Here is a 13,070-nt window from a genome sequence, read left to right on the forward strand (position 1 = left end):
AGGTCTGATGTTACAGTCCACAGCACAAACTGACTTAAGATTTATACCTACTATGGTTTAAACTTTGGAGATTTACTTTCCAACTGGAGGCCAGTAAGTGCAGAAACTGCAAAATGGTAATGTATTGACATTATAGCAGGGATTTAAAACATTTTACATAAATTCTTATAAATACAAGCGCAATTTAGCAAACTCAAGGATCAGAATTGGTTCTATTACCAGGCCAAATGAGAACTATATACATCCTTTCTATGCCCTAACACACTTTTACTTAGAATGTATTCTTTAAAAAAAAATACAGCTCAAGAATATACTACACAGGTGAAAATTTCTTCCCACATTGTGGGTTGACTCTTCACTCTGTTGGTGGTTTCTCTTGCTGTGCAGAAGCTTTTTAGTAAGAAGAGATCCCACTTGTTTATTGTTTGTGCTAGTTCACAGGCAACTGAGGTTTTGTTCATGAAATCTTTTCCTACACCAATGTCTTCAAGAGTTCTACCTAACCTCTGTTCCAGCCGGTTCAGCGTTTGTTTTAATATTTAGATCTTTAATCCATTTCAATTTTAGTTTAGTGCATGGTGAGAGATATAGGTCTAGTTTTAATTTGTGGCAAGTTGAAACCCAATTTCTTCAGCACCATTTATTAAAGAGGCTATCTTTCCTCCAGTGAGGATGTTTGGCTCATTTGTCGAAGATGAGGTGGGTGGTTGAGTGTGTCTGGAGTTGTTTCTGCATCTTCTGATCTGTCCCACTGGTCCTCAGGTCAGTTTCTTTTCCAGAACCATGCTGTTTCTATCGCAGTAGCTTTGTAGTATAGTTTCAAGTTGGGGGTTGTGATACTTCCTGCCATGTCTCTGTTGCCTAGAATTGCTTTTGCTATTCGGGGTCTCTTCTTGTTCCAAATGAATTTTTGGATTGTTTTCTCGAGGTCCCTGAAGTATATGATGGGAATTCAATTGGGATTGTATTGAATCTATATAGCAGTTTTGGAAATATGGCAATTTTCACTATGTTGATCCTTCCTATCCAGGAGCAGGGGATGTCTACTATCTAGAATCTATAAAGAACTTAAAAAAAATCAGACCTCCCAAATTTAAAGATCCAATCCAAAAATGGGCATCTGAAATGAATAGACATTTCTCAGACAAAGAAGTAGAAATAGCAAATAAACATGAAAAAATGTTCAACATCACTGGTCATTCAAGAGATGCAAATGAAAACAACACTGAGATTCCACTTCACTCCAGAAAGAATGGCTGCTATCATGAAATCAGCATCAAAAGAAACAAATGCTGGTGGGGCTGTGGGGAAAGAGGAACACTGCTCCATTGCTGGTGGGAGTGTCAACTGGTGCAACCACTATGGAAATCAGTATGGAGCTACCTCAAAGAACTAGGACTGGAAGTCCCATTTGACCCAGCTATTCCCCTGCTGGTTATCTTCCCCAAAGAATTAAAAGAATCACACCACGGTGATATATATGCACCCATGTTCATAGCAGCACAGTTTGTAATAGCTAAAACTTGGAAAGAGCCCAAATGCCCATCAACTGGAGACTGGATCAAGAAAAATGTGGAGTTTTTTTATAAAATGGAGTACTACTCAGCCATAAAATGAGAAATTAGAGACATTTATAGCTAAATGGATGCACATCGAGGTGATACTAAGTGAGATAAATAAAATTAAATTAAAAAAAAAGAAAAAAGAAGAATATACTGCACAAAGGAAAAAAAACACTTTTGACTGAATACTGAAAAACCACATCAATGTCAGGGATGTTCTAATAACTGCATATTATAGGTTACCTCCAAAGATTTTAACAGCTTCCAAGGAAACACTTCATTATGAGTTGCAAATGAGCAAGATTTAAAATCACACTTGTGCCTAATTCTATATTTCATCTTCATTCATAAAGAATTCTGACAGGGCGGATTTTACTCATTCTTTTATTCTGCTGCTAATCAAGAGATTATTTCTGAATAAAATGAAGAGCAAAGCTCATCTCATATTTTATGGAATAAGGGATTACTGCTAAAACTTACCAGTTACAGACTGTGTAAATGGATCTTGGTGAATTATATTTAGAAGTGGAATAAAAGTCAAATAGTTTTTGCATCCAAATATGAAAAATATGCTTTTATATCCCACTTATCACCATTATAAAGTTCTAGTTTATCTCCTATTTTAAAATGTTCAATTATGATACAGTATTGACTAAAAAGAGCCACTTTATGAAAATGTTATTTCAGCACATTTTATTCAATATTAGATATACTTTTATGAAGAAATGATCTTATCCAGTTCTGAACAGACAGAGAAGTAGTTTATATCATGAAAAGAAAAATAACAAAGGTACAAGACGAAGAATTTGTATATAAAATACCAAAGATAAATCTAAACTCATGTAAATTTGTATATAAAATACCAAAGATAAATCTAAACTTATGTAAATACCAAAGATAAATCTAAACTCATGTAAATAGTTATTTGTAATTATATGTGGGATTTTTTTTCCCTCCACAAAAATCATTCAAAAAATAGGCTTAATTTTACTTGCAACTAAATAAATGGTAAAATAATTAGATTTAGAATTAGTTTCTATTCATATATGTTATTCTTGGCAGTACTGAAGAATTCTAATTTAGCAGACATGGAACAACTTCAGGCACTGATTTAATCTGTGGAAAAGTTTTAGGATACTGGTGAGATAAAGGAGGACAAATCCTATTTGTCCAGTTCCAAATTAAAGTGTCAAGTAACCCCCCCCCCCATTTATGCCTGTTACTTCATCAATTTTATATTGTCATCATATGGTCCCATTGTGTGTGGCACTGTGGCTATCATTCCAGAGTTAATACATTGGTGATGAACTGGGACACATGCTCCCAAAGATGCAGAAGCATCCTGCCCCTGTCCTGCTCATCTTGTTAAATTCACTTTGCATTAGCTATTTTGAGCCTTCTATGAGATGTATGCATTTTCTACATATACACACTAGAAGTAGACCAAAAAAACCCTCAAAACCTCAAAACAAAAAAGAAAAACAAAAACTAGGTAAATTTTTTTTTTTTTTTGGTACCGGGGATCGAACTCGGATGCTTGCGCTTGTGAGGCAGGCGCTGGAACCACGGAGCTAAATCCCCGGGCAACTAGGTAAATTTTTATGCTGGCACAGGGGTGATTTTTTCTAATACTACACATTTAATTAGTAACTTTCACAATTCAAAACTGAAAGCTCAACAAATGCATTCCTCCAGAGCATTCTACATTCTTGGTGTTAGGCACATAAAAGGGGGGACCTTCTGCATATTATATTAACATTAACCCTTGTATCTCAAACACAATCCTTACCAAGTTCTTTTCTTTCCAATTTTGAGCAATATCTGACACCTTAATTACTCCATCAACTTTCCCAGGGGGAGGGGACAGAAACATTCACCTTGTATACATATGAAAGCTCCTATGATACAGCCCCTTAATTTCAAATAATTTTCTTTGAACCTGAATTATGTGTATAGTAAATGTCCATTTACTGATGTATTTTCTATAAATTCAACTACTATTTGTTTTGAATTGCAAAATGTTGAAGGGTAGATACTGACTCAACCAGGCTTAGGAGGGTACACACAAATGCTTGTATGTAATTTGAATATGTACAAGGTTTTAGAGAAAAAGTGTTTATTAGCAAAATAAATGATCAAGCTGGTAAGAGATCAATTATTTGTATGCCACAAAAGCATTTTAAATATGATACGTCACTTTATTTTTTACATATATTCTAAGGCTCTCTCATTACTTTGTAAAATTTAAAGATAAGTTTATATAAATTTTTGTATTAAAAAAGAGTCATCACAGCTTGCCATATTCTGTATTTCTATGCTGGACTATTCTAATCCTAACAAGGAACATGCTTAACTCAGAGAAGAGGCAAAACAAAATTTTAGAAATGATCATTGCAGTGTGCCACATATAGTCGTTCCCTCCAAGTATCAGAGTGAGTTTTATCATTTACAGGCTATTTTTCAAGGTTCTCTTGTGATACCAAGAACAATCATGGTGGTATGCCCTTAAGCTTTAAGAAAATATTTAATTGTAAGCAACTTTACTGATTTGTTTTGACTGCAAACACAGATGTGAAACTGCTTTGTATTTGTGTTCTGTCCTGACACAGATAACCTCACAGCTTGCTCCCTTACTTCTTTCATGTTTCTGCTTAAATATTATCCTTTCAGACAGGTCTTTTCTAAGTATCTCATCTAAATTCAAAACCTCTCTGCCATCTACACCCTTCCCTGCTTAGTTTTCATCCTACCACTTACCACTACCTGACAACATGCTATATGGTTATTCATTCTGTTTTCCTTCATTAGAGCACAAATTCCAAAGGAAACAGGACTTTATCTTGTTGCCCATGATTCTCTATACACGAGAGAAAACGAATGAAAACAGGATACGTGAACAAAATGTGAATGCTCTATTGTTTGAACCTAAAGCATCAGTATAACCTTTTGCGAAAAATTTATAACAATAATTAACATTACCTCCAATGATTCCAAAAAACTTTTTACAAAAATATAAAGTAGTGGCCGGGGATTTAGCTCAGTGGTCCCACTGCCTGCCTCGCAAGCACAAGGACCAGAGTTCAATCCCCAGTACCAAAAAAAAAAAAAAAAAAAAAAAAAAAAAATATATATATATATATATATATATATATATATAAAGTAGTGTTAACTCATAGATATTTGAAAGCCAATGACTAATATGCCAAATGTATAAAAGGTCCAATTCTACATGATGAGGAACAATAAAAATATTCTAATGAAATGAGATTTCTCATAATTCAAGAACATTATCTTACCTGGAGGAAATTACTCCATTATTACTTAAAATGATGTCTCTGTTTATTTGCCAATGTATTATGTGATGTAAAATAAATATTTCAACTTAAAAGAGTTCATTATTTCAATATAATTTAGTAAATGCATAATTTCAAATACCCATAAAAATAATCCACAAAGGATTTTTAAATATTCTCTCAAAAAATAATTTACTTCAAGCTTTTACTTATAATACTACATAGTGTAATGTCAATGATGTCTATTAAATAGAAACCATTTAAAAAAATTACTTTGGAACAATTAAGAATATAGTATCTACACAAACAATTATAGTTTGTGTTCATATTTACAATATATTTTTTAGAAATTTCATATAGTTTGAAGTTGCAACATAAATTACACAATAAGGACTGGGAATGTAGCTCAGAGGAAGGCCGTGCTGCTTAGCATGCACAAGGCCCTGGGTTCAATCCCCAGCACTACAAATAAATAGATACGACAGATAGATAAAACTAAAAATTGTACTATAAAAGTTACATAATTACAAAGATACAGTTTAGGGAAAAATGAAACTTTATCAGAGTAATCTCTATCATAAAAGCTTGGGGATTAAGAATACTAGTATCAAATATTTACCAATTACATATCTTTAAGAAAGTATAGATAAAAAGCTAAACTTTAGCTTTGACAATCTTGAATTTGATACTGAGATTTTCAACATTTTTGAAAACTGCAAAAGTTAGGTGGAAATTTATAATTCTGCATTATTTCGATTTTGAAATATGCACAGTCTAATATGACAATGGCTATTTGAGTGTCATTGTCTTTATGTCAATGATTGATGTCTAAGAACTTTGCCCCGTCTATGACCCTACAAAGCTGAGGTTCTGCACCCACTGTACTCTGACTATACACTCTTAAAGATGCCAAAGTACCAGTAATAATAATACCCAACATATTATGACTACTATAATATCCAGTATGTATATAGTATTGTAGGACATTAATCCAATTTATACTGGTTTCAGCAATGGGATGTGACTAGCCTAGAAAAGTTACCTTCTTCAAAATAAGACATATACTTAATACTAGAATAAAGTCTAGAATCCAATCTGATTTTATACTACTGTTCACTTCAGAATTACATGCTGTTTTTGTAATAAATACAATGTATAAACAATTAACAAAAATGTTTACCATAATATGAAAAAGGACATGACATGTCTACAATATAAATGTTGCTTAAAAAATTTAAATGAAAAATACTTAACTGTTAACTCTGCAATTGATATTAAGATATACATATGTGTTGTTAGGGTACAGGTTATGTTATTTTTTTCTTATGTACATATTTTCTACAGTGAAGAACTGCCACCTACAAAGTCAGAAATTGAAAAAAAAATGGAAACATAAATGTGCCATTAAAATCTAACACTTGCATTCCTTTATAGCTAATCTGCAGCATGAGAGCTAGAAAATTAATTTGCTGTTAAGCAGGCATTGTTAAAATATTTCATTACTTAAGTAAAACAACTGCACTATACTTGAGGAAAAAAATCAGGGGTAAATGGGAAGAAAGTATAATCATATGGCTCATCTTATATGCTCTTAAACTGAAAAATCAGAAAGACATCAATAAAATACACTACCCCCTGATCTTCCAATTTTTGCTTTTATAGGAGAAACAGGTTCTTAACAGTAAGTACTAATGAAGCAAAGTGCAACCTCTACCTCTTATCACACTTGCCAATATAGATTTAATCAACAGAATTTGAAACTTTACGCTCTAATTAGCAAAATTTACCTCAGTTTCTAAAGTTCTTTGAATTAATAGAGGTAAGTGGGCTCAGATGTTTTATTACATATAGAGTATGAATATGTTTTCACTTGTGTAGAGTCTACTATACAGAATAAGTATAATTGTTTCCAACTCTCATTTCTGGCAGTTTCATGACAAATTCTCTCTAAAAAATGGTCCAATTAGCTGAGTTGTCCATTGTCTCTGAATGATGTTAGGTTTCATACTCTGGCTTTTCCTCATGTACTTCCTTAGCCAATGTGTCCATCCTCTGTGACTCAGGCGATTTCCACTCCCTCTGAAATATGCTCAACTTAGCAAGTCTCTAACAGCCTCTACTCCCAACTCATGAAACAGGTTAGTACTGCACAATTTCATGCAGAATATTCTCTAGGGATTTCATGTATGTTAACTTTATTCCCTAAACTGAAAATTTCTTAGGGACTTAGATTTAGTTTATCCCTCTTTTGATATGTACAGTGGGAGTTCAGCCACCTACAGAGGATACAAAAGCTGTAAGATTAGCATATAAAAAATCAATCAGTCAAGAACTCTGAAGAAAAGAATTGGAACACTAATAAGGTGGTAGACCCCCTGATTTTGTAATCTTCTTTTTTTCAGAGTTGGGGATTGAACCCAAGGTCCTACACAGTCTACTCAAGTACTCTACTTCTGAGTTACATCCTTAAAACCTTATAGTTGTTTTAAAATCAGAAAACAGCATATAGCAGAAAACTATACGAAAAGTAATACACATCAATTTTGATTATTAAACAGAAGAAATCATAGATGTTTTCCTTAAAAGTAAAGCCTGAGACACAGACATTTAGTATGAAATTTCTGAGAAAGCAGAGCAAGGGAGCGAACAACACAGACAACTTGCAAAGCCAGAAAGTATATACAGACAAGACTGCAGAGCAAGTATTAGGAATCACTGAAAAATATTTTATGTGGATAAAATCCTAGAGGTTCTTTTTGCTAGCAGATAAATACAGAATGAATTAGGTAGAAAAGAGAAAGCAATGCACGTTTTAGAGTGGGGAAGAGACCTATGCAAAGCAGGATGTAAATTAAATCAGTTGCAGTAAACAAAATGGTAGTAAAGCAGGCAGCCTGATTCACTTAATGAGCAGGAAGATGAGAACTGGGAAATTTGGCTTTATTTAACCTAGCTTAACTTGGGTAGATAGCACTTGTCTGTGCCATTATGCCTCCATTTTTCAAATGACACTCAGGTTAGCTCATTTTCTAGCTTTAAACCCACTGACAGTAATTCTGGGATCTTAGAAGCTGGTCGGATAGATGGCTCCTTCAGGACTGCAGCTATGAGGCAAAGCTAGGCGATGGGAAGATTAGCTAAATACAAAAAACTCTAAAAGAGCAACTCTAACAGAGCATGGATTTGAGACACAGGGAACTCAGAGGAAGCAAGGATCACTTTGTGATGTCAAACAGCAATGGGGGTAAAATGTGACACTGGAACAGAGGAGAGGCCGGTCGGGAGAAGAGCTGCTCCACCCCTCTCTGCATATAGGGAAGGCTTAGCTTTTTTGCCCCACTGCTCCATGTGTAATTTCAGAGAGTTGTGATAGACCTCATAGAAGCTGTGATTACCAGCAAAAAATTGAGAAGGACCTTGACTTCTGGTATTAATTTGACTGAAGTGTTTGGTTTTTCATTGATTCCTCTCTATGTGCCCTGAAGTTTCTGTACTGATAACCTCAAAAGCATTCTTCACCATATTTCTATGAATTGACAAATGATCTCCAAATTTAGTAAAACTCACTTTATGCTAGGGAGCAGGGCAGTGATGGGAGGAGGAGGAGACAGTCGAGGAGGAACATCATACTCTTCATTTCCCAGGTAACCATTGGAGAAGACCTGCAAGTAAATCAAATGGTTACTATCAAAGACATTACAATATGATTTATTCAGGAGTCAGAAACACCACAGTGATGATTTAACGTTACCTAAAACAGCAGCAGGTCACATACAATAAAAGATACCATAATTCTTAAACATAATTGAGAGGTAATACTATGATTTGTATAAAGTAAGTATAGAAAATCAAATTAGTAAAACTTCTCAAATGTGATCAGTTTTTATGGAAAAGATAGGGACTGGGTAAAGGAAAAAGCAGCACTGGTATGATTCTTATTTCATTTCTTTCTAAATAAAAGTGTTCTGAATCGTATCTCTTTAGGGTCAAGAGAACAATCTCTGGCTTTCTGCTATAAAAATCTAGGAGTATTACGAGAAATGTTTTTTTGCTTCGAGTTTGAAGCTTCAGGGCTATTGATAACCAGATATTTGTCTGGCTCTCAAAGTAGATAAAATTAAATTTTGGTTCTTGAGTACCACAAACCACAACTCTTAACTTGCTCACATAGATATCAAAGAAAGCCAGTATTTAATCACTAAGAATTAGGAAATTCTGACTTCTAGGTTTCTCAGTCACACTACAGGAACTGTCTGAACAACTGTTCTTTGCTTTTCCAACCATCTGAAATGAGCACAAATTAAAAGGGAGGAAATGAGAGAATCTCTTTGCAAGGGCATCGTCACAAGGACAGAGTGAATACATACTAAGATCCCTAAATGACCACTAGATTTTCATCGCAGCCCTCTTTTGTACCCTCTTATTAATTCATATTTAAAAGGCAGACTGCTAGTGGGGCAGCACTGATGAAATGTAGCTAACAGTCCTAGATAATTCAATCAAGGACCAACCAGTTACTTTTCCTCCTTTACATTCCCAAAATGGTATCGAAGCTTTAACATACAAAAGTGAAAAGGTCACACCCTCACCTATCAAATGGATAAAAATGGCAACAAGTTTAAAGAACACATCTGAAAATTACCAATGTTTGTGTTTCAAAGTTGTAAAATTGCATTTTATAATATTAAAATTTCACTCTAAACACTAGGTCCTAGGCTTCCATTCAATTTCTCTTTTTCAAGTCTCCTCTCATTAAATTCAGTACCAGGACAAAATATTATCTTTAAATAAAATGATTTTTATGATGGTTTTTTGACTATGGGCTAAGTAACAGAATGTAGCAAAGTTTTTTGAACTTTGCCAGAGATGAGAAATTTCCTAACAGATATGAATCATTGCAAAGTTCAATGAAATCTTTCAACTTAAAAAATGCCTTTTAACTGACAAACACTGTATCAAACCACAAATGTTCATTATAATAATGAGCACTTGAAGTCATTCCTAATTGGAGATCTTTGCATGCAACTGCAGTATATACAATGTTAACAGATCTGCAATCAAATCTCCTTAATGTTTCTAATCGCAAATGCATTTAAAATTCATTCTTAAAAATGAAATGTGGATTTTATATGCAGTGATTTGTTTTGGGAAAAAGTACCTAACATAGGCAGATATTTAAAAATTTCAGTAACAATCAAATAGAAGGAAGATATGGAAATAATATTGCAGTGGTTCGAAGATAACAACAAGCCAATCAAAATTTTATAATTGAGATTAAGAACATATCTGAAAAGGAATACCAAAACAAACAAACATCTATTGATATTGAAAATGATTTCAACTCACACATTAGGTAACTGGTGAATAAACATAGTAATAATATACTCAGCACAACCTTTTTATGTATTACCACTAAACTACATAAGGAGAAGTCACACAGGCAATGGAATGTATCATTGATAAAACCACAAAGCACAGTTAATGAGGTAATTCATTCTCTGGAAGGGCAATAAACTAAAGAAATTAAGGACTTGTTCCTAATTTTATGAAACAATATGCTTCAAAGTACAAACAACACATTCTCTAATTGCTTCCTTAATACTGTTATTGATATATAGTACTTAAAAGATTTCTTCTGACTGAAATGTCAGTGTCTCTTCTGAGCCACTCATTTGGTGACTGCCATCTACAGCTAATTCCTTTATTTTCCATCCTTGTAATTATGATCCATCATGGAGAATTCGTGCCACATTGAATATCTTTCAGAACAAGGATGCTTTTAAATTTACTTTATAGCACATTCCTTCAGGTGCTTTATACATGTTAAGGCTCACATGAATACTGACTGCTGCTTGGGTTAGATTTCTTACTACAGGAGGCAGTAACCAATGAAATGTCTTTCCTTTGGTACAACTGGAATAAACTCATTAGCTTACTCCAATACTCTCAGCAATTGTTTGTAATTTAATGGCTGATTTTTCTACTAGCAGTGTCCAACATGCATCCTGGCCCTCTTCCTTTTTTTAGTGAAGAGGAAATTTCTTGGGCATCATATAAAATACATAATATAGTTAATGTACATAAGTAACAACACTTCCTTTATCTTTCCATTTTTTAACATTAAAGGTGGTGGGGTGGGAGGGTAAGCCACAGGTTGGACATGGCTTTAACTATTCTCAAATATGTACTGAGGATTAAAAATATGTCTAATACCATACATGAAATTCATTCATAGTTCTTTCCTAATTAATAGACTGAGACTATGTGAGTGTTCAAATAGCAAAAGATCTCAATGTGCAGGGACTAAAGTGATGATCGTACTTCTGTTCACCCAAAGCAATCATTTACATTTCCTGATAGTGGCTGGACATTATGTCATTCTGAATTCCATGTTCCTATTTCACTCATTTCATTAGACCACACATCATTTTAGCTACCACTTCCTGAAGGGATGAAATACATCACAACTTTATGAACTAAAAATATATATTTTCTTTATGAATTTGAAAAACTTGTTTGCAAATGGTAGAAAACAATAGTTTCTCAAACGTGTGGACTGACAGTAACAACTGAAACAGTTCACACTACAACTTCACGGATGCAACTAGGAAACATCGTCTTGCCCTCTGCCTTCCTAGCTTCCTGTCTCTAAATTACCAGGATTCCTCTGAAAATGCCAATGCCTTAACCTTTTAAAATTCTGGCAATGATCCTATCATTCCTCTGAAGAAGGAAAAAAAAAAAAAGACCTTAAAAGCTCTTTCCTAGGAAATTAAGATAACTTCTTCTAAAATTCAGGGCACTCCCTAATTGGTTTCAACCTATTGTCACACTTTGCCTCACTGGCCTCTTCTCTCTGCCTGTCCCTAATGACCTATATTTTACCCAAAATTGACTTCCGATCACTATACATATTTTTATACCTCCAGACTCTTCCTTCCTGCCATGCCTACAAAAACAACAGCTATTGATCTTTAAATATCTATTACCACTTACCCTCTTGCATAAAGCTTTCTTTATTCCTTTTTCCATCCTGGCTTTCAGAATTTTTCTTTCTGGGGATTATACATATTCTCTGGATAATTCTCATACACTTGCCTCTTAAATTAATCACATGCCTGTCTCATCCTCACTAAACTCTGCTTTATTCATACTTGTCTTCCCTATAGTGTCCCGAGCATTCTCAGGACTGACATACCTGAATTAGGTTGAGGGAATAAGAATACATTTATTAGAAGTTGAGGTTAGTGGAAGAAGTGCCATCTGGGTTATTCTAGATTTATTGTACATCTAGGTTATTCTAGATCTTTTTTTTTTTTTTTTTGAACCAGCAATCGAACTCGGGTCCTTCCGCTTGTGAGGCAGGCGGCGGAACCACTAAGCTAAATCCCTGGCTGGTTATTCTAGATCTTAATTTTGGTGTTTGAAATACACTCCTATGAGTCAGATATTATCTTAAAAAACTGAAGGTTAGAACATCTGGAATATCTGAAATATAGAGAAAACAAATCTGTGAAAACTTTATCACTATTAAGATTTTTGATTTTATAAAACTCCAAATAAAAATCCTTCCCTACCTATGTATGTAACCCTCCCCAACAATACACTATCCAAAAAGTATCCTTGTAGTTTGTCCTTCACCAGCAGACTGGAGGTAAAACCAGTGTAAACAGAACTTTTTTTTTTGGTACTGGGGATCACAAGACTTATTTTTTGAAAGACAGTGCTTGAGATTCATAGATAAGTTTAAGGTCATTCATGTAAACACGTGCCTCTTCACCACAAGTGCAAAAGCCACAATTTCAGAAAGGGAGATCATGTGACCTACTTATCTAGCAGCATCTTCAAAAGATTATTATACATAAGGTCATGTTGAAAACAATGTCACTGTAAGTAACATGACAAGTTAAAGATAATTTTTTATCACATAAGGAACAGCAGCAATATCTTTAATCTCTCAAACAGACCAATTAATGATAGATGAGTGCAATGTTTATATCTAGAAGTAAATAATTTTCAAGTTTTTACTTATATTTTAAAACATTTTCGTGTAAATATTTTCACCTCAAACAAACAACAGTAATATCTACCCAACTAGGCATTTACTAAGTTACAGATTTGAAATGTGGCTACAATCTGAGAATTTCAGAGAATGGAAACACTGTTATAAGAAAGAAAGTTCTTAGCAGTATAAGAAGATAAACCTGGTGATTCT

The 13,070-nt window shown here is 34.0% G+C and overlaps 1 protein-coding gene across 10 annotated transcripts in view; it reads right to left on the bottom strand.

Moving 5' to 3' along the window:
• The window catches only part of Cblb (Cbl proto-oncogene B), a 212,441-nt gene that overhangs the window by 30,540 nt on the left and 168,831 nt on the right, over window positions 1–13,070 (bottom strand). For all 10 annotated transcript variants that reach the window (XM_021264279.2, XM_021264269.2, XM_004835783.3 and 7 more), the window contains exon 13: window positions 8,423–8,517. In XM_021264279.2, coding sequence (XP_021119938.2) covers window positions 8,423–8,517 — 95 coding nt within the window. The remainder of the gene's footprint in view (window positions 1–8,422; window positions 8,518–13,070) is intronic.

Source organism: Heterocephalus glaber, unplaced genomic scaffold (assembly GCF_053883595.1).
Source record: "Heterocephalus glaber isolate CG9 unplaced genomic scaffold, H.glaber_assembly_v1.0 deba00000122, whole genome shotgun sequence".
Classification (NCBI taxonomy): domain Eukaryota; kingdom Metazoa; phylum Chordata; class Mammalia; order Rodentia; family Bathyergidae; genus Heterocephalus; species Heterocephalus glaber.